Below are 26,488 nucleotides of genomic sequence, written 5' to 3' on the forward strand. Positions count from 1 at the left end.
TACACTTTTAAACAACCAGATCTCCTGAGAACTCTATCACGAGAATAGCACTAGGGGGATGGTGCTAAACCACTCATGAGGAAACTCCCCGCCATGATTCCATCACTTCCCACCAAGCCCTTCCTCCAACATTGGGGATTATAATTAGACATGAGATTTGGGCAGGCACACAGATCCAAACCATAGCAATATGTAAAGAATCACCCTAGCGACAGTCATCAAGACAGCATGGTACAGCAGGGGAGGGATACATGGATCAGTGGAACGGAATAGACAACCCAGAGATACAGCCACACAAATGTGCCCAACTGCTTCTTAATAAAGGTGAGAAAGGAAGTCAGTGGAGGAAGGATAGATCCTTCAGCAAATGATGCTGGAGCAGTTGGACATCTTAAGGCAAAAAATGAACCTCAACCTAAACCTCACTCTTCATAAAAATTTAACTCAAAGTGGTCCGGGTGCAGTAGCTCACACCTGTAATCCCAGCACTTTGGGCTGATCACCTGAGATCACAAGTTCGCGATCAGCCTGGCCAACATGGTGAAACCCCGTCTCTACTAAAAATACAAAAATTAGCCAGCCTTGGTAGCGGGCACCTGTAATCCCAGCTACTTGGGAGGCTGAAGCAGGAGAATCACTTGAACCTGGGAGGCGGAGTTTGCAGTGAGCCTAGATCACGCCATTGTACTCCAGCCTGGGCAACAGAGTGAGACTCCATCTCAAAAAAAAATAAATAAATAAAAATAGCAAAAAAACCCAAAACAAAACAAACAAAAAACGTTAACCCAAAGTGGATCACAGATATAAATGTAAGAAACTATGAAACTAAGAAAAAAGTAGGAAAAAATCTTAGGGATCTAAGGCTAGGCAGAGTTATTATACTTGACACAAGCAGGTGTGAACCCTAAAATGAAATTTTGATAAATTAGACTTTATCAAAATTTGAAAATTTTGCTATGTGAAAAATCCTGTCAAGAGAATGAAAAGACAAGCTACAGACTAGGAGAAAATGCTTAGAAACCACATATCTGAAAAAGGATTAGTATCTAGGATATAGAAGGAACTCTTTAAACTCAACAGCAGAAAACCCCAGTCAACCAAATTAGGAAATTGGCAAAAGATATAAACAGACATTTCAACAAAGGGGATATGAAGATATCAAATAAGCACATGAACAGATGTTCCAACTCTTTAGCCATGAGGGAAATGCAAATTAAAACCACAACAGACTACCGGTACACACCTATAGGAATCGTTAATTTATTTTTAAAAAGGAGTAACATCAAATGCTGGCAAAGATGTGGAGAAACAATCACTCAGACATTGCTGGTAGAAATGTAAAATGATACAGCCAGTCAGGAAACAAGTTTGGCAGTTTGGTATAAAACTAGACATGCACTTACCATGGAACCCAGCAATTGCACTCCTAGGCATTTATCCCAGAAATAAAAACTTATGTTCACACAAAACCTGTACACAAATGTTCGTAGCAGCTTGATTCATATTTGCCAGAAACTGAAAACAACCCAGATGTCCTTCAACATGTGAATGGTTAAACAAACTGTGGTTTATTCATATCATGAAATATGGCTCAGCAATAAAATGAATGAATTATTGATACACACAGCAACTTGGAAGAATCTCCAGGGAGTTATGCTGAATGAAAATGCTAATCCCAGAGGTTGCATACTATATGATTCCATTTATATGATATTTTCTTTAAAATTTTTATGTTTATTTTTAATGTTTGTGGGTGTATTATACACACACACACACACATATATATGTGGGGTACATTAGATTCAGACATCCATTGTGTAATAATCACATCATGGAAAGTGGTGTATCTGTCCCCTCCAGCATTTATCCTTTGTGGTGCAAATAATGCAATTATACTATTTTAGTTATTTTTAAATGTACAATTAAATTATTATTGACTATAATCACCCTGTTCACCCTGTTATGCTATCAAATACTAGGTTTGATTCATTCTTTCTAATTTTTTGTATCCATTAAACACCCCTTTGTCTCCCTTCCTCACCTCAAACTAAATGACAAAATTTTGGAAATGGAGAACAAATCAGAGGCTGCCAGAATGTGTATCTGTGAGGGAAGAGGCAGACCCTACAAGAGAGAAGATGTGGTTGTGAAATGACAACATGAAGCATCCCAGTGGGGAAGGAATGGCCTTGTAGCTCAATGGTGGTGATGGATATGCAAGCCAATACATAGATAAAACTGCAAAAATCTAAATACACACACACAAACTTACACGTTCACACACTTATATGCTCACACACTCACACACACACACACAGAAGAGTATAAGTAAAATGGCAAATCTGAATAAGATCCGTAGATTGCGTAAATGTCAATATTTTAATTGTGACATTGTACCACAGTTTAACATTAGGGAAACTGGGTAAAAGAGTATTTTTTGCAAATGCATGTGAATCTATAATTATTGGAAAATGTATAAAAATCAATTAAAATATATTTTTGCAGTTGCATGCATTTAAAAGACTAGAAAGTATTTATGAACATATTAGAATAGTTGTTAGCTATCCAGTGGGACATTGAGCATCTTGTTTTTCTACCTTTTACTTTACTTTCTTTGCCAGGATTTTCCTAGTGAGCATGTGTTAGTTTTGTAAAGAGGAAAAAAAGCAAACCTGATTAAAAAAAAAAAAAATCCCATTGCCAAGTACAACAATGTACAGTACTCTTTTTAGTATATTCTGAAATCGTCTCCTCATTATTTCTTCCTCTTCTGTACTCCAAATGTAACACTAAATCACACACATGTACCCCCACACACAAACACACAATCATGACCAGCTCAAGAATAAATACGTGGGGACTAAGCATCCAAAGCTCAACACCAACAATTTGCAGCTGAAGACAGAATGAACTTTTGTCAGTGGATGGACCAGCTGGGAAGACTGTAAAGTTGGATGTCTCGTTGTGCTTTCTATTTCTTATTCAGATCTCAAGTTTGTTGTACAGACAGAAGGTGCATCTTGATGGATAGTTCAAAAGGGTAAAGACTTAGACAAAGAAAATAATGAGAAAGGGACTATTTGGCAACATATTTCATCCTCTCGATCCCACACTGTGGCTTCTTTCCTTTGATGAACATATAATTTCAGGAACCCAGAGTGCAGGACTGGTAGAAACGGAATATATAGTCTGTTGTATGGGAACAAGCTCAGAAGCCTATAAAAGATTCAACTCCTGCTTTCCCTTAGGAGAGGTATCCAACCAGTATTAATATTTTAGAAATACTAGAAGGTAGAAGAGGAGCCATTATTCATCACTAGCAACTCTGTGGTGCTAAAATTAAATAATGGTTTTTTTTAAAGACAGAATTGTGAAAGTTGTGAAACTATAAAAAATATTCCTCTCTTGAGGATGTTGCATTTTTTGCTTTTATCTTTTCTTCTTCTCTTGAGAACATTTTGATTTACTACTGTGATAAGCTTGTAACAACCAGGGAACTTGGGGAAAAGGATGAGACAGGCTGGGAGGAGGAGGGTTATGGCAGCTTACAAATGAGCCTGGGTACATTTGCCTGGCTTCAAGTCAGAAGGTGCTGGAACTGGGCTTGGGTTCACTTCCATTGTGTGGCACGCATATCTCATGCATGGGCCAGGGACGTGCCTTGTGACAGTTAGCGCCACAGTGCCGTGTGGGCTTGGGATCTGAACATGCTTGTCTGCTCAGCAGGAACTTTTCAGAAAAGGTCTAGTCATCCTCTTCCTGAAGCCTGGAAACAAGCAGCCCTGCTCTTTGAGGAGATGTCTAAGCTGTTAGGAATTTGATATCCAAGAGTTGGCATCTGACCGGCATCTGACCAGCATCTGGAGTTTTGGATTGACCTGGATGATTTCAGAGTGTTCTGTACCTGTTCCTGCCCCTGAACTAGCTGTGTAACCCATTGGACAAATCACTTCACCTCTCTGGGTCTCCTTAACTACATTTGTGAAATAAAAAAAAAGCAATAGTCACCACCAGGTAAAATGCACACGTAGCTTTAGCACAGTACCTGGCATGCATAAGGCCTCAGTGGATGCAGTTATTACCTAGGATGCCACTTGAAAAAATTTCAAACCCTCTTAATGATAAAATTTCTCTCCATGACTGTTACATGTTGTTGTGTTTAAATGCACACTTATGCGTGTCGTTAACATTTATTGAGCGCCTACTATGTGCCTGCCATGGTGCAATGTGCTTCAGGGATGAAGTTCCATTCTGTCCTCCCGAGAACCTCAGGAATTCAGGTCTATTATTCCCAATCAACAGAAGGGAGAACTGTGACTTAGAGGGGTGAAAAGATTTGCCCAAGGTTAAAACCAAGGGCACATTAGAGCCAGCATACAAACTGACCCAGAAATCATTTTCTCAACCACTGCACCGCAGGGGCAGGAATGGTGGCTATTGCTCAGGACCTAGAGAAATGGAGGTACAGGGAATAAAGAGGAATCCTTGCTCCACCCATGAGGAGACAGTGGCTGGGCCAGATTTAAGCAGAGATCCCTGGACAGAGCCTCATTCCTTACCTGATTCACACGGTGCTGATCCGCTCGTTCAGGGCTGCCCCAAGCTTCAGACTCAAGAGTCAGAAGGGACCTCAGAGTCTATTTCGTGTTGATGGTCTTTGCAATGCCTTAACTGGATGAGGGTGTGAGCCTGGGCGCTGGGTGGCAGCCTTGTCCATCACCAGATGAGCTTAGCACTGTCGGCCAAGTTTTTAACCCCAGGAAGCCTGCCTTCTTTTGAGCTGAAATCTGTCCATTCTGTAACTTGCATCAACTGGTTTTTCTGAAAGTTAAGACTAAACCAATATCCTTTTCTGCTCGTCTTTAGGTGATACCCAAAGCTGTACCTCCTGTTCCATGTCTCTAAGCTTTCAACCACTTACTGGGTTGGGCTATGCTCATCTTACATAGAACAGACCTCCTTGCTTTTCTCTCAAATGTTTTCCTCCTTAGTCCCCTGTCTACACATAGCCTCTACCCATCCCTGTATCCCTGTGGGTTAGTATTCACCACACAACATGATCTCATAGGAGTCATCACCTACAAGGCAGGTATTGGGCAGTTGTGTTTACCCAGGGTCGTTTTGGGGGATATTAGTAACCGAAACTTGAGAGGAACCTAAAACTTATATATACCATCCACCAAAGACTTGCATGTACGGTGCATTTTCTGAAAAACTTTGCCAAAACATTTATTGACTCACAGCTACTATGATCTTCTCTTGTTGAACTTCCCTCAGGGAAAACAACAACAACATATTTTAGGTAGCCAGAGCTTCAGAGGAAGAAAGATATTCATCCAAGTTGATCTCATTGCATCCATGAGCCTGTTAATTTTCAGGGAGCAAGATTCTCTAGTCTTAAAAATGAGTGTGTGTGTGTGTGTGTGTGTTATTGGGATCATTTAATTAGGAGAATCACTCAGAATGACTCTGTTGGAGAATACCAGAATATGTCTTGGAACTCAAGCCCAAGAAGCAGAGCTGGTCCTTACCGGAAGTTGGCAAGCCGTTTTGAAACCAGGGTAGCTGTGCCTGTTCATTGATTTATGCATTCATTTTCTTTTTTTCCTGACCATATGGTCTCTCATTTCAGCTTGTCTTAGCATAGCTTCTTTATTTATTAAAAAATATTTGAGTTTCTACTATGGACCATGCACTGCTCACAGCAGTGAACGCAATGAAAATTCCTGCTAGCACAGTTTATATTCAAACGGTCAATAGAGACACCAGTCAGGAACTATGTCAGGTGCTGAGGGTTCTGTGAAGCAAAATAAGACAAGGATGATGCTGGAAGGAAAGGCACTACTTTCTTTCAATAAGGTGGCCAGGGAAGTCCTCTGCAAAGAGATGAGTATAAATTGAGATTTCAGTAACAACAATGTAATGAGCCACAGGAGACCCATGTGGTAAGGTTCTCGTGAATTCAAGCCATTTGCAAGACACCACTGGGAAAGGGGGCTGGGATAGTTCAGTGTAGTTCAGTGTCAGAGCATAATTTGGGACCAAGGCTGAGCAATAAGATTGAGTAATGACGGCCAGGCATGGTGGCTCACACCTGTAATCCCAGCACTTTGGGAGGCCAAGGCAGGCGGATCATGAGGTCAGGAGATCGAGACCATCCTGGTTAACATGGTGAAACGCCGTCTCTACTAAAAAAAAAAAAAAAAAATACAAAAAATTAGCCAAGCATGGTGGCAGGCGCCTGTAGTCCCAGCTACTCGGGAGGCTGAGGCAGAAGAATGGCATGAACCCGGGAGGCAGAGCTTGCTGTGAGCTGAGATCGCACCACTGCACTCTAGCCTGGGCAACAGAGCTAGACTGTCTTAAAAAAAAAACAAAAAACAAAAAAAAACACACACACTGAGTAATGTCAGAGAAGATTATTTACCAGCGGGGGAGTAGTATTACCATGTTTGAGCCTGCACCGGATTCATTTACACAAGCATTTAGTATTCTATTTCACTTTTCCCTGTAGACTATTTTCTTTGCCAAGGTCTCTGCTAATGGTCCCATAGTGTCCCCTGAAAATGGCGGACTCGACTTTCAAGCTGATAAGACTTTAAGGGTCCTCAGTCTCTCCCTGTCCCAATCCCAGGCTTCCCAAAGAAATGATCTCATTGGCCAGGCTCCGCTTTGGAGAGGACGCTCTGGGTCACAAAGGGCAGCCCAGGTCTGACATAGTGCTAGCGCAAGCATGGCGCTTTTGGGGAAAACGGCTGCAAAATAGGATGAGGGGATGTGTGCAGACCCAGCAAAAGTTGGTGCTGAAGACAGAGGCAGGGATCTGGCTATAAAGAGCCTTGGGTTCCTGAGGGGACTTGAATTTTTCCTGAAATCAATGGGGTGGTGTGCCCTGGAAAGATTGTAATCAGGGCATGATCCAACTGGAAGAGACAGTAGCGGCTTCTCAGAGTGAGAAACCTCAAAGCTGTCTATACATCCTTCCAACGAAGGCACATGCAAGGCAGAACAGAAGGTCAGGTTTTCAGATGAAAATGATTGAAATTTTATCTATTTTGGATACTATTTACATTTCCAGGCATCAGTCTCCATGTTAAAATTTGTCCTGAATGATAACAATGATAAGAGTAAGTGTTAAAACTCTCAGGGAAAGGGCAGTCAACATGAATTTCCAGCCAGAAAGTCTTCAGTCATTCCTGTTGATTACTACCAAATGGGAATAATGCCAGGTTCATAATGCTGATTTTATTACATTACTTTCTCTAAACTCTGGTTTAAATAAGTATGTAAATATTCGGTACAGGGAGATAAACATTGAGTACACATGGACATAAAGATAGAAAAAATAGACACTGAAGACTCTAGAAGTGGGGAGGGATGAAGTAGGGCAAGGGCTGAAAAACTTCCTTTTGGGGCCGGGCCTAGTGGCTCATGCCTGTAATCCCAGAACTTTGGAAGGCCAAGGCGGGAAGATCACCTGAGGTTGCAAGTTTAAGACCAGCCTGACCAACATGGAGAAACCCCGTCTGTACTAAAAATACAAAAATTAGCCAGGTATGGTGGTGCACACCTGTAATCCTAGCTACTCAGGAGGCTGAGGCAGGAGAATTGCTTGAGGCAGGAGAATGGCGTGAACCCGGGAGGTGGAGGTTGCGGTGAGCCGAGATCCTGCCACTGCACTCCAGCCTGGGCAACAGAGCGAGACTCCATCTCAAAAAAAAAAAAAAAAAAAAAAAATTTAAAAATAAAAAAAAAAGCAAAATCTATACACTAATAAAAAAAAAATGGTTTAACCTTTCTCTGGGAACAGTAATGGCCTGAAATGATGGAACAAAGAATTGAACAACTCCAGGGAAGTGAAGTTTGGCAAGTTGGCAAGAGAGTAAGCATGGATATTATTTCAACAGTGTCCGAGGGCATGATTAATTTATTGTCCTTTTAGATGGCAGAATGCACATGAAACCCTTCAAATTACACCATTATTATGACAAAGCTCAGGGGGTGTGAGAAGTTAAAGATGTTCCTGCCAAGAGTTTGATGTACAGAGGAAACGGGCAACCCACTGGATACACATAAATCTGGAAATCGAGACTTTGAAGTCCCTCATCCTGGCTCCGCCACTGACATGGGCCTGAGATGAATGTTCCCGGCCACTGTTAATGGAGTGGCCATGTCACAGGGAGTTCTGACTGGGAGCTCTTCCATCTGTGCTGGGCTCAATGCCTTGCTGGGTCTACTGGGGTGGGTGCTCCTACCCAACTCAGGACATGCTTATTTGCTGCCCCTATGAAGTATGGGTCAAGGCCATGGGCTCTAGGGGATTTGGTTCAAATCAAAAATCTTTATCTAGTGGACTTTAGCAAGGTTTGTGGACTCAGTTTCCTCCTCTGTAAAATGGAGATTATTATCAATACCTACCTCATGGAATTGTTGTAAGGATTAAGTGAATGGATGCCTGCAAAATGCTAAGAATAGCATGTGCTAGAGTCAGTGCTCAATAAATGGTAGCAGCTGTCATTGTCATCATCATCATCATTGTAAACTATTGAGCATGTTTATGTACCTAAGCATTTCCTATGTCTCAGGTCATTTCACTCGCCATGAGCCTTTCCATTATTTTTCCATTGTGCAGAAGACAGGAGTGAGGTTCAGAGAGGACACACAGCTTTCTATAAGTCCACGTTGTCTGTGAGCCCTGAACTGGGATGCAGATGCATTTTCATGTGTCTCCAAACCCTGCTCTGCTAAACACTGTGTGTATTAATCAGGATAGGTTAGGCTTTGATGACAAGAAACCCCAAATTTCAGTTGATCAAAGAAACAGAAGCTTGATTAAGCTCCACGCCCACAGAGGGTTAGGTGTGAACTGTGTTCCTCACTGTCATTGTCCTTTCTTTGAGACCCAGGTCCATGAAGTCACTACAATTTGAACATTGCTGGTCACCACGAGGAAGGAAAAGGGAATGTATCTAGGCACACTAGAGTTCCTAATGCTTTTGTCCAGAATTAACTGAAGTGACACATATCACTTTCACTTACACTTCACTGGCTAAAGCAAGTCCCATGGCCACATCCAGGTCCAAATGGCCAAGGAAGCACACTCCTATGTGCCCAGAAGGAGAGGAGCCCACACGGGCTGGGGCAGCTTCAATGATTACTTTCTGATACCATAAATCTGATCTGTGAATAGAAGAGATGGGAGGTAGAGGAGATCCAGGGTTTTCACCAGAGATTCCAGGAGCCACCTTGACTTACAGCAGAACAACCAAAGGTAAAGCCAAGGAGTATGTTTTCAAGGGGCTCAGTGACCAGGAGAGTGAAACATACTACATGCATTAAGAAATCAGAAATTCAGAAAGAGACACTTACAAATACCCAGTTATTCACTGGGACAATAAGGGATGTAAAATTATGGTACTGATTGGCAATTAGAGGGCTTTGGGCCCAGCAAATAAAATGCGATGATTGAATGACCCAAAGATGACTCCTCCTCCTCCAATCTGCTGAGGCATCTTTCAGTACATCTCCCAGGTTGTATAAAATGAGGTTTATAGAGTTTATTGAGCTGTGATCCCTTGAAGGCCGTGAGTACTCTGGAAATCAGAAATGATCAATAAATATTTTGAATGGAAGAAAAGACAGTGAAGGGAGATAATATGTTACAAGAATGGTGCCCAAGAAGGAAAACACCTTTTTTTTTTTTTGAGACTGAGTCTTGCTCTGTTGCCCCATTCGACTGCAGTGACATGATGTCAGCTCACTGCAACCTCCACCTCCTGATTTCAAGCAATTCCCCTGCCTCAGCCTTCTGAGTAGCTGGGACTACAGGTGCGTGCCACCACACCCAGCTAATTTGTTGTATTTTGCTAGAGACGGGGTTTCATCATGTTAGCCAGGATGGTCTTGATCTCCTGACCTTGTGATCTGCCCATCTCAGCCTCCCAAAGTGTTGGGATTACAGGCGTGAGCCACAGTGCCCAGCAGAAGGAAAACATCTTATTCAAAGTCATGAGAGGGAAACAGACCATGAGGCTGAGCGAATGTCGGTGTAGGTTGGGATATATTATTAATAGGCATAGACTGAGCTCCTACAGTGAGAACAGCATTGTGCTGGTTACATATTTCAATACAGGGAGGGCTGTGTGCTTTGGGAAGGATAGGCATGAAAGAGTGACTCATACACACCCTATGGGTCCAATGAGGAAATTTACCTCAACCAGGGGAGGAGGACTTTTGACAGCTTTTCCCTTCTCTCCCTGCCTGCTTCTTAATGTCACAACCATCTTCTCAAAAACAAACACAAGTAGTGATTGCCCATGAAGCCCTCTGGCCATAATTTCTCTGACAATCTCAGCATTCACCTAAAACTTCCCTCTGCACCATCTCCTGTTATCTTCATCTTCATCTCATGCAGGTTCATGTGCCGCTTCTCATGCACATCTCATGTCCCCAGGCCAAGGGGCTGGGCATGAGATCCACTGCACACCTCCTCCAGTGATATCCATGACATGCTACAATGGCAGGTACGTGAGGAGCTGTACCCTGGATCTCATGCCAAGCTCCAAGCTCAGCATGCCAGGCATTCGCACATGTACCCGACAGTCTTGTCCTTTTTGGAAAATATTGAGATACATTCATTGACTGGATGACAAATGTTTGAGCAATCACTTTGTGCCAGGAACTGCGTTTGGCTCTGTGGGACACCAGTGAATACAAGCAGATGTGGCCACTGCGCTAGGAGCATAGAGTCTAATCAGTGAGATGGCTCTTAGACTACAGCAGTTACATAACATTTCAACAGTTGTGTTGTGAAGGCGAGCTAGAAAGTTTCAAAAGTATATACTGGAGGAATTTGACTTTGGGGGACCCATTATTTGCTCTAATCAAGAGACCAAGGACATTGACCAGAGTATATTTTTTCACAGAGCATCCTAGTGCCAATAATTCACAAAAGCGCCTTGACCTTCTCTATGCAATCAAACCACAGTAGGTTAAACAAACAAACACATTAAGGGAGGACTGGATAAAATCACTTGTGCTCAGACTAAAATACTTAGGAATGTGACAGATCTGGAAAGTAACATTAACCAAGGACAGAGAGGATCTGAATAGTTTAATCAGTTAATACTAGAAAAGATACATAAATATGGAACTAGGTGGCCTACAAAGAGAAAATCCTAATTTTTTTTTAGTTGTGGTAAAATGTACATGGCAGTGGCATTAAGTACATTCACATTGTTGTGCAACCATCATCCCCATCCATCTCCAGAAGGTTTTCATCTTCCTCACCTTAAACTCTATACCCATTAAATGCTAACTCCCCGTTCTCTGCCTCTGGAATCCTCTGTTCCACTTTCTGTCTCTATTAATGTTACAACCCTAGGTGCCTCATGCAGGTGGAATCAGACAATATCTGTCCTTCTGTAACTGGCTTATTTCATTTAGCATAATGTCCTCAAAGTTCATTTATGTTGCAGTAGGTATCAGCATCTCCTTCCTTTTAAAAGTTAAATACTATTTCACTATATTTACACACATGTGGACACATATACATATGTACACATACCTACACATACACTTTTTCTGATCCATTCATCTGTTGATGGACACTTGAGTTGTCCCCACATTTTTGGCTATTGTAAAAAATGCTACAGAATGCTTATTCTTTCCATGTGTCTATAAGTCACTTAGTAAAGATGATATTGCACCTGGCCAATAATAAATTTTAAAATAACATTTAAAGGTAGAACTCTTATTAGCCACATTAGTATATGATAAATTGGAAAGAAAGAAAACTCCTGCAAATACTTAGAAATTAACAAATACTCTCCTTAAAATAAAAAGACTGCATCCCAATGAAAATAACCAAGAAAAAAAAGGGCACACTATCAGAAAATAATGCAAAAAACCCCAAAATGAACATTGACTTCTGTAGAGCTCAGTTTAAGTTAGACTTAAGCATAATCTTGAGAGTCTGCTATAAAAGAGGGAAAACAGGCTGGCACAAGGACCACTAAGAGATGAAGGATCTGGATGGCAGATTCAGATCCCCTCATCGTGTGTACTGGAGTTTTATTTTTCTTCCCGAGTGCTCCATCTTAACCTCAGCACCTTCCGTGGGATAATGGGAGCCCATTTGACCTTGGTGACGAACACAGCCAGCCCTAGCTGACGTGAGCACCGCTGATTGATAAGGTGGGTGTGGAGCTACCATCCTTCTCAATGGATTGCCAGGACTTCGGCTCCATGTTTCTCCACCAGGGTATGGGAACTCTTGGCCTTGGACTTTCCTTAGTTCTCTGGCTGATTTATGACCTAGAGGTTGAACGTGGTGAGCAGCATGAGGGTGAGAGAAAAGCATGGTACTGCAGCTGCCCAGACTGCTGAATGGCTGTGTCTTCAAGTTCAAAGGCATGTCAAGGACTAACCCACAGCTGAGAATTAATTAATGCTAACAGATCACCTTACAGAACCAGTCTAATGATAAACACAAATGCCACTGAACAACTATAGGTAAAGGCAACAGTGTTTTATTTTTTTTTTCTATTTAACATAGAGTAGAAAATACCTTCTAAATTAGCATATGCATCTAACTCCAATAATTCCTCTTACATGTTTTTAAAAATTGTTTGTTTTTTCCTGTGTAAGTAATACAGGCTCATTTTTTAAAACTGAAAATATTATAAGGATGAAGGAAAAAGTATCACACCTACCTCTATCCTCTAAAGACCAATGCTGTTCATATGTGATTTGTTCGCTTTGGTAACCAGGAAGGAAGGTCTAATTATTTCCTAGTTTTGCATCCTTGTGATAATAACGCATATATATAGTTTTCATCCTCTGAAAATGTGTCTCCTGATTTTCTACAGAGAGGAAAACTATACGCATTAATTTGGTTGGATGTGACAGGGAAAGGGTACTAGAATATTAATCTAGAAGCTGCCTTGCCTCACAAGCACAGTGTTTGCTTGGAGGGTCTCCATTTAAAGGGACCCCTGCAGATTATAAGGATGGGGATGGCGTTAAGTCCTTTTTCAACTCCTAAGCATTACCACTGCCTGGGAAGTTCACTATGGGGATGTTCTGCTGAACCCCTATCAACTCCAGTGGGGGTGGCACCAGGTTCAAGATGCCAAAGAAGAGACCTGGAGCCAGCAATGACACGAGGGGTTTTACTGGGTGCTTCCATACAGGGGAGTTCAGTGGTGGTAGGCTGGACGGGAGAACCACAGCCACTTGCAAAAGGCATGCAGTTTATATAGCATTTCCAATTAGCGCCCTTTCCCTAACATCCTTCACTTGGCAACTTTCATTCAACCTCTGAGTCATGGCCTGGATCTGCTGCCCATGTTCCATGGGCCAGGCCAGGGGCTCCGATGTCCCTCATAGACAAGGAACCAGTCTCTAGGTTGGCCACTCCCAGATTCCCTAGCTTGGAACAGACATCCAGGTGTATCCTCCATACAGAGTCATTTTCAGGGTGTGCGTAAGTTATTGCTATCAGGTGCATTTACCATGGAGAGGAATTGTAAAAAGAGAAATAAAGCTCTGAAAATGTGTCTCCAGGTAAAGTGGCTGCATTTTCAAAGAAAAAAGAAAAGGAGGTTTGTATGACAGACCTTGCTTTTAATTTATGAGTTTATGAAGCATTTTATAATCATATAAAAACAGGCAAATAAAGTTGTACTTCTTCACTCAAAGTGTTAATCAAGTGTCTTCTATGTTCCAAGCCCCAGAAATGTGAAAGAGAATAAGAAAGCAACAGCCTGAGGGACAGTTACCACCACCCACAAAGACGCAAGCTGCTCCCTTCACTTTAACAGACCTTGCAGGCTAGGAGGGCTACAGCTTCGGTGGACGAGGTTAAGTCTGCATGGAGTGGGCAGGAGAAAGGGTCAGGGGAAGCTTTAGTGGGTAAGTGCTGGCGCTAAGTCCAGGAAGATGAGGGGGTCCCCAGCAGACTAGGTAGGGGATGGCTGTCCAGCTAAAGAAAGGCACAGCTCAGAGGGCTGTGGCTCATGCTGGGTTGTGGCTTAGGACTGGAGAAGCAGGTGGAGACCCATCAAAGAAGAGCTCTGAGATTTTACCCTCGGGCAGAGGGAACCATTGCAAGTTTTCGTGGGTTTTGTTTTGGTTTGTTTGTTTGAGACAGAGTCTCACTCTGTCATCCAGGCTAGAGTGCAGTGGTGTGATCCTGGCACACTGCAACCTCTGCTTCCCGGGTTCAAGCGATTCTCCTGTCTCAGCCTCCCAAGTAACTGGGACTATAGGCAACTGCCACCACGCTCAGCTAGTTTTTGTATTTTCAGTCGAGACGAGGTCTCACCACATTGGTCAGGCTAGTCTTGAACTCCTGACCTCAGGTGATCCACCTTCCTCAGCCTCCCGAAGTGTTAGGATTATGAGCATGAGCCACCGTGCCAGGCCCATTGCAAGTTTTAATATAGGTACTGCCCCAGTCAGACGTGGGTTTGCATTTTAGAATGACCATTCCGGTTGCAATTAGGATAGGAGATAGGATAAGAGAGAAATCAGAAACATGGAGGCCAGGAAAGAGGCTCCTTAATATTCATTTACTTATTCATTGCACAATGTTTATTTGAAAGCCCACCAGGTACCGCATACTGTTCTAGGCTCTGAGGACAAAGCAGGCAAAAGTAGCTACTTGAGATCTGAGTTAAGGAGCAGAGGAGACAGGTTGGCAGAGGGTAGGAGGAGGATAATGACAAGCGGAACTTGGCGACTCTGTCATTTTGATACATCAAATTCATTTTCTATACAAGGAAAAAAGAGTAACTGATTAAAGTGCAATTCAAGAAAATGAGAACCTACAGGGAAGTACCAGAATGTACAATGAAATGCCACAGTCACACATGGCAATGGGGGGCCCTGGATTGGATATCAGTCAAAAAAAAAAAGGTTCGTAGAGGCCGGGCACGGTGGCTCATGCCTATAATCCCAGCACTTTGGGAGGCCGAGGCAGGCAGATCACGAGGTCAGGAGATTGAGACCATCCTGGCTAACACAGTGAAACCCTATCTCTACTAAAAATACAAAAATTAACCAGGCGTGGTGGCAGGCGCCTGTAATCCCAACTACTCGGGAGGCTGAGTCAGGAGAATTGCTTGAACCCAGGAGGCGGCGGTTGCAGTGAGCCAACATCACACCACTACACTCCAGCCTGGGTGACAGAGCGAGATTCCATTAAAAAAAAAAAAAAAAGTACTAGAAAAACTGATGAAATCTGAATACATAAAATCTGGAGTCTCGTTAATAGTCAAGTATAAGTATTAATTTATCAATTATGACCAATGTTCCATTTTTACCTAAGATGTCAACATTAGGGTAAATTGGATGAAGGGTGCATGGGAACTCTGTACTATCTTTGTAATAGTTCTGTAAATCTAAAAACACCCCCCGAAGTTTATAAATGAATACACACACAAACCTCAACCTCAGCCACATTGAGTAGAAATAATTATATAATGCATATATGATGACCCTATTTATGTAAAACCATTCAAAGCTGCTATATAGTCTATGAGTTCATATGTATGCAAATACCTTAAAAACACATACAACATGGTATCATTCATTACAACTGAGAATGGAGGTGGGAGTGGGACTTTGCAGGGGAACAGAAGGGAACATTGACTTTGTCCATATTGTGTCACATCTGTAAGATGTGCAAGAACGCCCTTAAAATCAGATCAAGGAGCCACTGCCTGCTCCAGGCCTGGGTACTCCCTACCCCTGCCTAGATGCAGAAGACACTGGTCCCAGCTGTGCGATGCCACCCCCACAGCCAGCCAGGAAGTCTACCCAGGTATGTGGCAAGACTCCTGTGTGCTATTTACATGCCCTTCCAGAGTGTTGGCATCAGGGGCTCATGTTCTTTCTCATCTGTGCTATTTTTTCCATTCCAACTCAGAGGACAAGAAAAAAAATCCCACTGTGAAAAGAAGGGTTGAATTACAAAGAATAATAGGAAAGGCTCGCTAATTGTGAAGCCCTGCTCTGGAGTATATAATGGGCCTTAACAGCTGCTGCAACAGTCGAGACTCGTGGCAGGGTTTGCTTCGGCCAGAGGAGTGCACTGGATTTCTTATATTTCATGACATTAAACCACATCAAAGGGCTGCAGGCTCAGCTGCTGCAGCTGTGGAGTTTCCAGGAGTTTAGCACAGCATAATCAAGGTGGTCTGGAAACTGACTTGATTTGCATGGGATGGTTTTGAAGCATGGCTGAGTGTATCCTTGGGTTATGGCCATTGCATACCTCCTATCCCCCAGCTCGTGAGGTTGGAATATGTTGGGGTCCCTCTGAAAATCCAGCTACGCACCAAGAAGCCAGAGAGCTGGTGGGTAATTCAGAAGGGCTTGAGCTTCCTCCTGGATCTAAACTGAGCCAAGACACTGAGCTTTCCCCTGAAGAGCGACTCTCCCCACTCCACTTTCATGCTTTCCTCTCCAAGGTTCCTCCAAACCGTGGGGTGCCTTTGACACATGTAGAGATGTTGCATCTAGTGACTTTAAGAAAAACCAACTCTGCTTTCTGAGGTCTTAGAAACAGGTTATTAAAAGAGTTCCTGTTAGTGTTATCTGTTTAAAATCGGTCTAGAAAGAAGGTGGCAAACAGACCCAGCCTATTTTTAGCAGAGGGCTCCAAACAGTAGCGGTGGAAAGCAGCACCAGTGATACTGAACAGGGATGGTGCTGAAATCTGCCCAAAGCAGTTGTCTTCAAACTTGTGTATGCATGAGAATCACCTGGGGAGGGGGATTGTTAAAGCTCAGATTGCCAGCAATTCTCCCCCTACCCTGATTTCTGATTCAAGAGGCTTGGGGGAAGCCTGGAATGTGCATTTTTAATGAGTTCCCAGTGATGCTGATACTTGAGACCAATTATTCTAGAGACAGCAAGGCCCCTACTGGAAGTGACGCCCCTCATTTCCCTGTGCTGGTGGTCCCATAGGGCCTATCACTCTGGGAACACCATTCTTGGCTGTGAGTGTTCCTTCAAAGTGAACGTAGCTCTGAGGAGCAGGAGGCAGGTTCAACAAGCACACCCTTAAGAACATAAAAAGTTGAAGAGAGAGAAGAGAGGCAGACGTGTGCAGTGCTAAGCTGGGGCCCTCACATTGGGAACTGGCTTCTTTCCTGTGGAATAAGTAATTTCACTTCAGCAGTAGATGCCAACTCAGCTAGGTCCTCCCTCTAAGACTCTTGTTTCTGTACTATCAAGTGGCTCAAGCTCTCTGGGAGAGGGCAAGAAAATGATTGAGATCCACCCTTGGCAGCAAAAGGGAAAGTTGCCCTGGGATAATTTCTGGGTCTAGAATTCAGCTTTCTGTGCCGAGTGGCAGGTAGAGCAATGGGAGGGTGGTGATGTTTGTCGCAAGAGGCCCATTCCCCCACCCCCTCCTTGTTTCTTCTAGAAGGTCTGGGTGCTGTGTTCCCAACTTTTTCTGAGCTAAGAAGAGTCAAGAAAAGATAACAAAGAGCCCAGAAGGCTTCTCCTGGCAGGTCCTCACCAGCAGGGCCTGTGTCTGACAGACAGATGGATCAGAGAAGCCCGTTCTTGGGAAGCGTGATTGCTTCATAGCTCTTGTAGAATTCCCATGTTCGTTTCTCATTAGAATGCATTCTGTGTTAATAGGATCTTCAAAAAGGACCTGCTCATCTCAGGTGTGCTTAGGAGAACAAGAGGAAGGAGTTTTAATCCACATTTGGGTGAAGGTGGTAATGAGAGGTGAAGCCAGCTGGACTTCCTGGGTCAAGTGGGGACTTGGAGAACTTTACTGTCTTAGAAGAGGATTGTAAAGTGCACCAAAAGCACTCTATAGCTAGGATTGTAAAACGCACCAATCAGCGCTCCATAACTAGCTGGAGGTTTGTAAAATGCACCAATCAGTGCTCTGTAAAAATGCACCAGTCAGCACTCTGTGGCTAGCTAGAAGTTTGTAAAATGGACCAATCAGCACCCTGTAAAGTGGACCAATCAGCAGGACACGGGCTGGGGGTGGCATCCACAGCTGGGACCAGTGTCTTCTGCATCTAGGCGGGGGCAGCGAGTACTGAGGCCTGGAGCAGGTAGTGACTCCTTGATCCGATTTTGAGGGCGTTCTCGCTGTATGCTTTCTACAGATGTGACACAGTATGGACAAATATAAGGGAATAAAAGCTGGCCACCCCCCAGCCAGCAGCGACAACCTGCTTGGGCCCCCTTCCATGCTGTGGAGGCCTTATTCTTTCCCTCTTGACAGTAAATATTGCTGCTGGCAGAGAGGGGTGAAACAATAATGATGGCAGTGATAGAGAAGAGTGGAGTGTGCTTGGTGACTGCTTTCCACACAGGGAGCTGTTTCCAGAGCACTTCTCTTCTGGGAGGCCTATGAATTTTGTTATTAAAAAGGAAACCTAGGCTGGACGCGGTGGCTCATACCTGTAATCCCAGCACTTTGGGAGGCTGAGGCGGGTGGATCACCTCAGGTCAGGAATTCGAGATCAGCGTGGCCTACATGGGGAAACCCCGTCTCTACTAAAAATATAAAAATTAGCCAGGTGTGGTGGTGCATGCCTGTAGCTCTGCCTACTTAGGAGGCTAAGGCAGGAGAATCGCTTGAACCTGGGAAGCGGAGGTTGCAGTGAGCCGAAATTGCACCACTGCACTCCAGCCTGGATGACAGAGTGAGACTCTGTCTCAAAAAAAAAAAAAAAAAAGAGGAAACCACCTATTCCCTCAGAAAAGGATAGAGACACCGTTCTTACCCATTAACAGCAGTATAATTTTATTGTGATGATTAATATTGGAATTACTAGCTTTGATTAACTGAGCCACTTCTGTGTGGTAGGACATGTACTTTATAGATGCCATCTTATTAAAGCCTGGCAATGCTGGAAAGTAAGTGGTGTCATCTGCACTTTAAAGATGAGGCAATGGACCATGTTCATAGTCACACTGTGGATCACTGGGAAAGCTGGGATTGCAACATATATCTGTCCAATCAGTGGAGTTCATTCTCGCTATTTGCCAGCCATGGGGATCCAATGGTGAGCCCGGTAAGCTGTGGCTCTTGACTTCATGGGGCTTCCAGGCAGCAGGTAGGGGGTTAGTGGAAAAATATCAGTTGGATTAATCAAGTCAAGCAGTGACTGAAAATTATTTTCATCAGAGGGTATGACATACATTTTTTTTTTTTGAGATAGTCTTACTCTGTCACCCAGGCTGGAGTACAGTGGGGCAATCTCAGCTCACTGCAACCTCTGCCTCCCAGGTTCAAGCAATTCTGCTGCCGCAGCCTCCTAACTGGGATTACAGCTGTGCACCACCACGCCCAGCTAAATATTCTGTATTTTTAGTAGAGACGGAGTTTCACCATGTTGGCCAGGCTGGACTCGAACTCCTGACCTCAAGTGATCCTCCTGCTCAGCCTCCCAAAGTGCTGGGATTACAGGCATGAGCCACCACACCCAGCTCACATACCTTATTTTTAATCTTCTTTTATATCCAATTTTCAGTTACTCTTAAAAATACAAACAGATGTAATTGGTGTTTAGTCAATACTCAATGTATTTTAATAAACAACAATTTTTAATCGGAGAAAAAAAAAAAAAACACACACCTGTAATGCCATGTGGAACTACACCTTGCTGTGCAGTGATCCTGCCAGATGAACCCTGGCATAAAGTTAATGCTGCCTTAGGCACCACTGCCACCTGGTGTCAGGCATCAGAATTGCAGGCTTGGCAGCAGCCATAGTGGCCTGGGCTGGTGGGGAAGCAGGGGGCGGACAGGACCCATTTTCACTAGGAAAAGGCAGATTTCCTGTCCTAGCCACCTAAACCCTCCAGGCACTGTTGAGTATGTTTCAATAGATGCCTGCTTATTTGTCATTTGGTGACAGCTAGATCTGTATCAGCTTTCTTTTATCTGTATGTCCTAAATGATTATTGTGTTCAGGACCTTTAAACTGTTTTGTTATAATCAAATTAACGTTTGAAGATTCTGATGATAAAGTGACATAAATATAGGTGAATACTTGAGGGTAAACTCTAGACTACACTTACGCCAATAATAGTTCTCTTTAGTTGAACATCTTCATAAAAAGACCCCCCATACTTTGACCCCAGCTACTTCTCAGCCTAACCCTCTACATGCTTAAGCATATGCCAGTAACTCACAGTTTCCGAAACTTTCCAGACTCTTCCTTGTCTGCCTGCCGCCTTTGTCTGTGCTGTTCCCTCTGCCTGGAACTACTTTCCTCCACCTTTCTCTTCCGAATTTATTCTTTAAATGTCAAATCAAGGTCGACAATTTGTAGGAAAATTCCATAAAGTAAATTCAGAAACAACAGTGTTGTATGTTGTATTGCAGTGTCTCTAGAGAAATGGAAGATGTGGTTCTGAACCCATTTTTATCTCTTTCATAGATTTGGCCATGGTCAGTTGCTGACTTGTTCTATCTCAGTGGTTTCATCCATTAAGTGGAAATAATAATGTCCTTTGCCCCCAGCATTGAAATATACATATATATATATATATCTCTCATATATATATATCAACTGACAGCTGCAAAGATGTGGATATAGATAGATAGATATGCCCCTAATTTGAGGTTTATATATATACACACATATAACATATATATTATATATTATATATATTTAATGCATAGGGGTTTGATATACATAATATTTAATATATAATATATAGGGGTTTAATATATATAATAGAGGTTTAATATATATAATATATAGGGGTTTAATATATATTATATATAGTGTTTAGGGGTTTCATCTATATAAACCCCTAATTGAGATATGTCTATATATAATATAGATACATATATTTAATATATAGGGGGTTAATATATATAATATTTAGGGGTTATATACCTATTACATAAAGAAGCCCCCTAAATGGATGTGTGTATGTATCTATGTATATGTATAAACCTTTTCTGATGAGACAAAGTGCTTCCTCTGCACCATGTCTAGTACTTAGTAGAAGTGAAGGGGCAGGTGACACTGTGGATTATGGATATATGTAAATACCTAGAATCTTGATCAATGAGTGCCCAGCAAATGGTTTCCATTACCTTTTTTGTTTTGCTTGCAGATAAATTTTTTAAAAAATATGTTTGGTGGAGTTAAAAATAATGTAAATGTCCAATTTTGACTGAACTGGCATTATTGCTCTCCTTGATCCATCACTATATGTCACCAGAGTGCTGGTAGGCTTCCTTAGCTGACAGCTGCAAAGATGTGGATATTAGAATGAAAGGCGTTAGGCAATGATGCTATTTCTGGTGCTGTTACTTTAGTCGAATCTGTGTTCACCAGGTACCTTTGTGCTGGCACCTGTGATTAGTGAATTTGTCGCGGAAGTATGTTTGCAATGTGCTTTCTCTGTGTTGTCCAGACAGTTTTAAATGTTTCTCTGTTTTTCTGATCAGGTAGTCGACAGTGACAGGCCAGAAAGGTCCAAGTTCCGGCTCACTGGAAAGGGAGTGGATCAAGAGCCTAAAGGAATTTTCAGAATCAATGAGAACACAGGGAGCGTCTCCGTGACACGGACCTTAGACAGAGAAGTAATCGCTGTTTATCAAGTGAGTATCCCTCCCATGCCCACCGTGTGTGCAGAAATGTGGCTTTCAAAGATTATTTTCTTCCCACTGAGCTCATTATTTCTGTGCCTCATCAAACCCGGGACTGCATGGCTTTAGGGTGTTTCTGTGGGAGCTGAAGTGGATGGAGTTGAACCCTGACAGGGTAACAGTGGGGGGTCTTTATCTCATCAACAGAGCCCTCCAGGCCTGCATCAGACTTTGGGTACCAGAGACCAGAATGGAGACCCTGGGGACCCCTCAGAGGAGATCAGAACCCTTAGGGCAACTTTGGCTTTCCAGAGACCAGTTTGATGATCTAGAGCTGGAAGAGGTATAAACCCCAAGACCTGATATAATTAGCAAGACATGGTCCTCGGGGTGAAAAAAATTGCTAAATATTCAGCAATAAAGGAGTAGTTAAATTGTAGCAGATTTTGCAAGGCAGTTTAGCCATTTAAAATGCTTTTGAAGAAGTTGTAGTTATCTGGGAAAGATTCAAGATATTGAATGAAAATGACATACAGACACATATGGTATCCTCATTACCAATGGAGTATTTGCACATATCATGAGGTGTATATGTTTAAGAAAAATGATAAAGAAAAATCAATGTGTTAATGGTTGTATTTGGAAGTGATTGATTTCTTTGGTTTTCTTACCTACTTAAATGCATTATTGTGAGTTTGCAGTGAGAAGATACTATAAGGGCATTGGAGGCATAAGGTGCTGGACAGACATAGAGCAGTAGCGTGATGGTAGGTAGTAAAGTCGCCACCCTCCAGCAGAACCTTGGCTGGGCAATGCGTTCAAGGGTCTCGGGCCCTGGGAGGATGCAGATGCCTTCCAGATTTCCATCTCGGAAGACTTGCCAAAGACTTTTCTGAGCATTTGCTGGGAGAATCCCCTGTCAAGGAGAACTGAAGAGTGAGCTATGTGTCCCACCTTATACCCAAGGGGGAATCGGGTAGTTGTATAAATTGAATGTTGGTGCCCTCAGAAATACCCAGTTCCACCTGGCCTTGACAGTAACCAGAGGTGACCTGGCAGCTATTGGTGTCCAGCTGCTGTAGGAACAACCAGCAATTGACTATGGATGCATGTCCTCTTCTCTCTCCATGCCCATCATGGGAGTCTCCAAGAAAGTTCGGGCACAAGGAACTAAGGAAAGATACAATAAATTTCATAATTTCTTAGCAGAGTGATCAAGAGCTCTGGGGTCTGATATGGTTTAGCTGTGGCCCCACCCGAATCTCATCTGGAAATGTAGCTCTGACAATTCCCACATGTCATGGGAGGAGCCCAGTGGGAGGTAATTGAATCATGGGGGTGAGTCTTTCCGGTGCTGTTCTCGTGGTAGTGAATAAGTCTCATGAGGACTGATGGTTTTATGAATGGGAGTTCCCCTACACATGCTCTCTTGCCCACCACGTAAGAGGTCCCTTTGTTCTTCCTTCATTTTCTGCCATGACTTTGAGGCCTTCCCAGCCATGTAGAACTGTGAGTTCACTGAACCTCTGTCCTTTATAAATTACCCAGTCCCGGGTATGTCTTTATTAGCAGCATGAGAACGGACTAATACAGGGTCTGAGATCCTCCATTCAGATCTCAGTGCTGCTGCGTACTGAGCTGTGGGAACTTGAGCAACACTCTTACCCTCCCTGATTTGGGATTCTTGTCTATGAAGTGTGAATAGAGCTAACGCTTCAGGGGATTATAAAAAATGAAATTACTAGTTTTGGCTAACTAGTAATTGCGACACAGCTAATCAAATAGAGCTTGGGCTGCAGCTTGGAGCTTCTCATACATTTTAGAAACTGAGGCCATATAATATTACAGTAGTTAAAAGCATAGATTCTGCACACAGTCAGATTGGCTGCATTCAAATCATGGCTGTCATATACTAGGTGTGGGAACTTGGCAAGGTGTCTGCCTCGGCTTCTTAACCTGGAAAATGGGAATAATAATAATGATGATCTCATAGGATTTCATAAGGATTAAATGAACTAATACATATCAAGCATTTAGAAAATGCCAGAAACATAGTAAGCACCATATAATCTTCCTACATGAGTAACAGTAATCAATTATATTAAAAGTGAAGAAAGGTAAGTGAAAACCCAAAGGACTCCAAGTTATAGCCCAATTTCTCATCTCCAGCACGAACTTTCCTTGAATAATCTTGAGTTTTTACTATACTTTTGTAGTCTACTTCATAGCATATTGATTGATTGAGCAATTCATTCATTCTACATACATTTAATTCAGTATTTATAGGGTGAGGGACACCCTTCAAGGTAGTAGGGGGATATAGTAGCAACAAGACACACTGGGTTCCTTGCTTTCATGTATCTTTTATTCTTGTTCTTTGTTTCAAAGTAAACTGGCTTGAATTGCTCTCTTCTGTGGGTATGTGACATGCCAGGAAGTTGTGCCTTGTTTATAACATGGCTTGTTGATAACACTGGCACAGGGTCATGTACCCTCATTGGAAAGGCTGCTGGTATTTAGTGGGAATGCAGTTTCTTACACAAGTACTTGCGTTACTTATGACTGGCAGACTAGGACCCAGTCATTAGCAGTGCACTCTTCAATGGGCTCATGAGGGCCTACTTTCTGATGCCATTTCCCTCCATGCCTCATCCCCTTCAGTTCAGTCATTGTCCTGTTTTCATGATACCCTCGCTGAAGCTTCTTACACTTGCGGGAGCTTCTTCCTTGAAGAAGCATGTTTGAGGAAGAGCCCCGATCACTCTGTGGTTCTCCTATTTTTAGACGATGAGAACTGGGTTACTCTCATGTTGGTCTACTTTGGGCACAGGAATGTTGCAATTTCAGTTCATTTTAAGTGCCTATTTAAGAATAAGTTACTATTTTAGTAGTATAGCTAGATCCATGGTGTTCATGGTAGTCAACATTGTTGGTAGCAAATGAGGTTCTTCAAAGAGTAGAATGTGAGGTCTCCAAATCCCCACATTTTAGTTTCTAGTCTTGCAAGTTTAAAAAGGAGAGAGCCTGCGGGTGAATGTGTTGCCATCATAATAGCGCCAATGTTTCTATTGTTTAATGTTAAGTGCTACTCACATGCAAGTATGTGTTAATGTATTAACATTTTCCCAATCCAACAAGAAACATTTTGATCTAAACCTCAGGGATTTGTATGATAAGAAATAATCTGGAATACATTTGTCCTTGGGCCCCTGAAATGCATCACCATTGAAGCTGCTGTTTATTGAACACTGCATGGCAGATATTGTGCTAAACACATTGTATACGTTCTCTTATTTAATCCATTTCACACAACAGACTTAAGAAGTAGGTGTTAACACCATTTTACAGATAAGCAAATAACTGTTAAACAACTTTTTCAAGGTCTCACAGCTGGCATGTGTTGGATTTGGGATCCATATCCGTTTCTTTTCAGCTCCAAAGCCCTGCATTTTCAGTCGCTAAGAAACACTCTTCCTATTTTATCCCAACTAGATTTTAGATCTGATCTGTAAATTCTTTAGCTCCTTTCTTAGGAACTCTGCTTACTGGGGCTGGGAAGGGAGTTTGACTGGCTGAGTGATCTATTACTTTTTAAAAATCATCCATTTCCATGACCCACTGCCATTTTGCCACTCCTCCCTGCCCTAGCCCCCAGAAGAACTTCCCAAGCTTCTGACCCAAAGTAGCACCTGGCAAAATAATTTATCTCTTGCAGTATTGGAAGCTGACATACTAATGCAAAGCCTCCTGAAATATTACTCATTATTATGCATTTTGCCAGCATTTGAGTGATTTGTGAACTCTTCATTGGAATAAAGTACTGTAAGTGATTCATGAATGACCAACTTTATGAAATTCTATAAAAATATTAGCAGGTGGTAATGATTCCCTCACACTGCGAATATGATCTACTGGCTGCAAATTTGCCAATATGGGATGACAGGAGTGGAGTGGGAGACCATCTGTTAGGCAGGTGGGGTCGGGGAAAGACGGGGAAGGGAGTTGGGGTAGGCTCTGCAGGAGGTGCAAGGCAAAACAGGAAGCAGGGCCAGGACCATGGTAGCAGGCAGGTGTCCTTGGCAGGAGACCTTCACACTGATCTGTTGTCCAGTGGGAGATGCTCAGATAACTGGGAATGTCAGAACTGGGTGGGAGAAGAGAGGAGCATATGGAAAAAGAGGCAAAACTAACTTTATTGCGCATCTATTAAGTGCCCAAGAATTCCCTAGATCCCTGACATATACAAACCTATGAAAATGGTTATCTTGTCTTTACTGATGAGTTAGATGAGGGCTAAACAGGTTCCCTAGATGCATTTTTACTATTAACGTTGGGGTGAGCATGTCTTGAACATTTACAGTGTGCCAAGGCTCCACGCCAAATACTCAGATGATGGTCTCAGCTCATCTTCGTAAAGATAACCTTGATACATCTATCACACTCAATTCTAGAACAGGTAACAGGAACCACCTGTGTTCCTGGCCTCAGAACACAGACAGGACCTTACCACCACCTTCTGAGTATTTGCTCACATTTTATACTATATAACTTGCTCTTTTTCAAGCCAATTTCTTAGTCAAATTTTGAATTTGTGGTCAGGAATGTTGTCATAAAATTGAAACACAACTGGCAGTCAGAGGTATCCTCGCTCATATATTTTCTTTCATCAATGTGGCTCTACCCCAATTCTAACCCATCTGTATCTCCATGACAATTTGGCAGAAAATACATGAAAGTGAAACATGCAGCTGTCATGTGGAAATAGGTATATCATAATATCCGTGCTTATAAGATGATTGGGAGATACAGATGTACCCAGATTAGAGAGTTATTAAAGTGATTAACCTGGTTATTATAATGTCCATGTTATGAACAAATGATGCACATGTTA

The 26,488-nt window shown here is 42.6% G+C and overlaps 1 protein-coding gene across 10 annotated transcripts in view; it reads left to right on the plus strand.

The window, feature by feature from the left end:
* Window positions 1–26,488, plus strand: part of CDH13 (cadherin 13) — a 1,167,676-nt gene that overhangs the window by 568,771 nt on the left and 572,417 nt on the right. For all 10 annotated transcript variants that reach the window (XM_077984054.1, XM_077984047.1, XM_077984053.1 and 7 more), the window contains 1 exon segment: window positions 21,457–21,609. In XM_077984054.1, the coding sequence (XP_077840180.1) occupies window positions 21,457–21,609 (153 nt within the window).

The sequence above is a fragment of the Macaca mulatta genome, chromosome 20 (genome assembly GCF_049350105.2).
Source record: "Macaca mulatta isolate MMU2019108-1 chromosome 20, T2T-MMU8v2.0, whole genome shotgun sequence".
NCBI lineage: Eukaryota > Metazoa > Chordata > Mammalia > Primates > Cercopithecidae > Macaca > Macaca mulatta.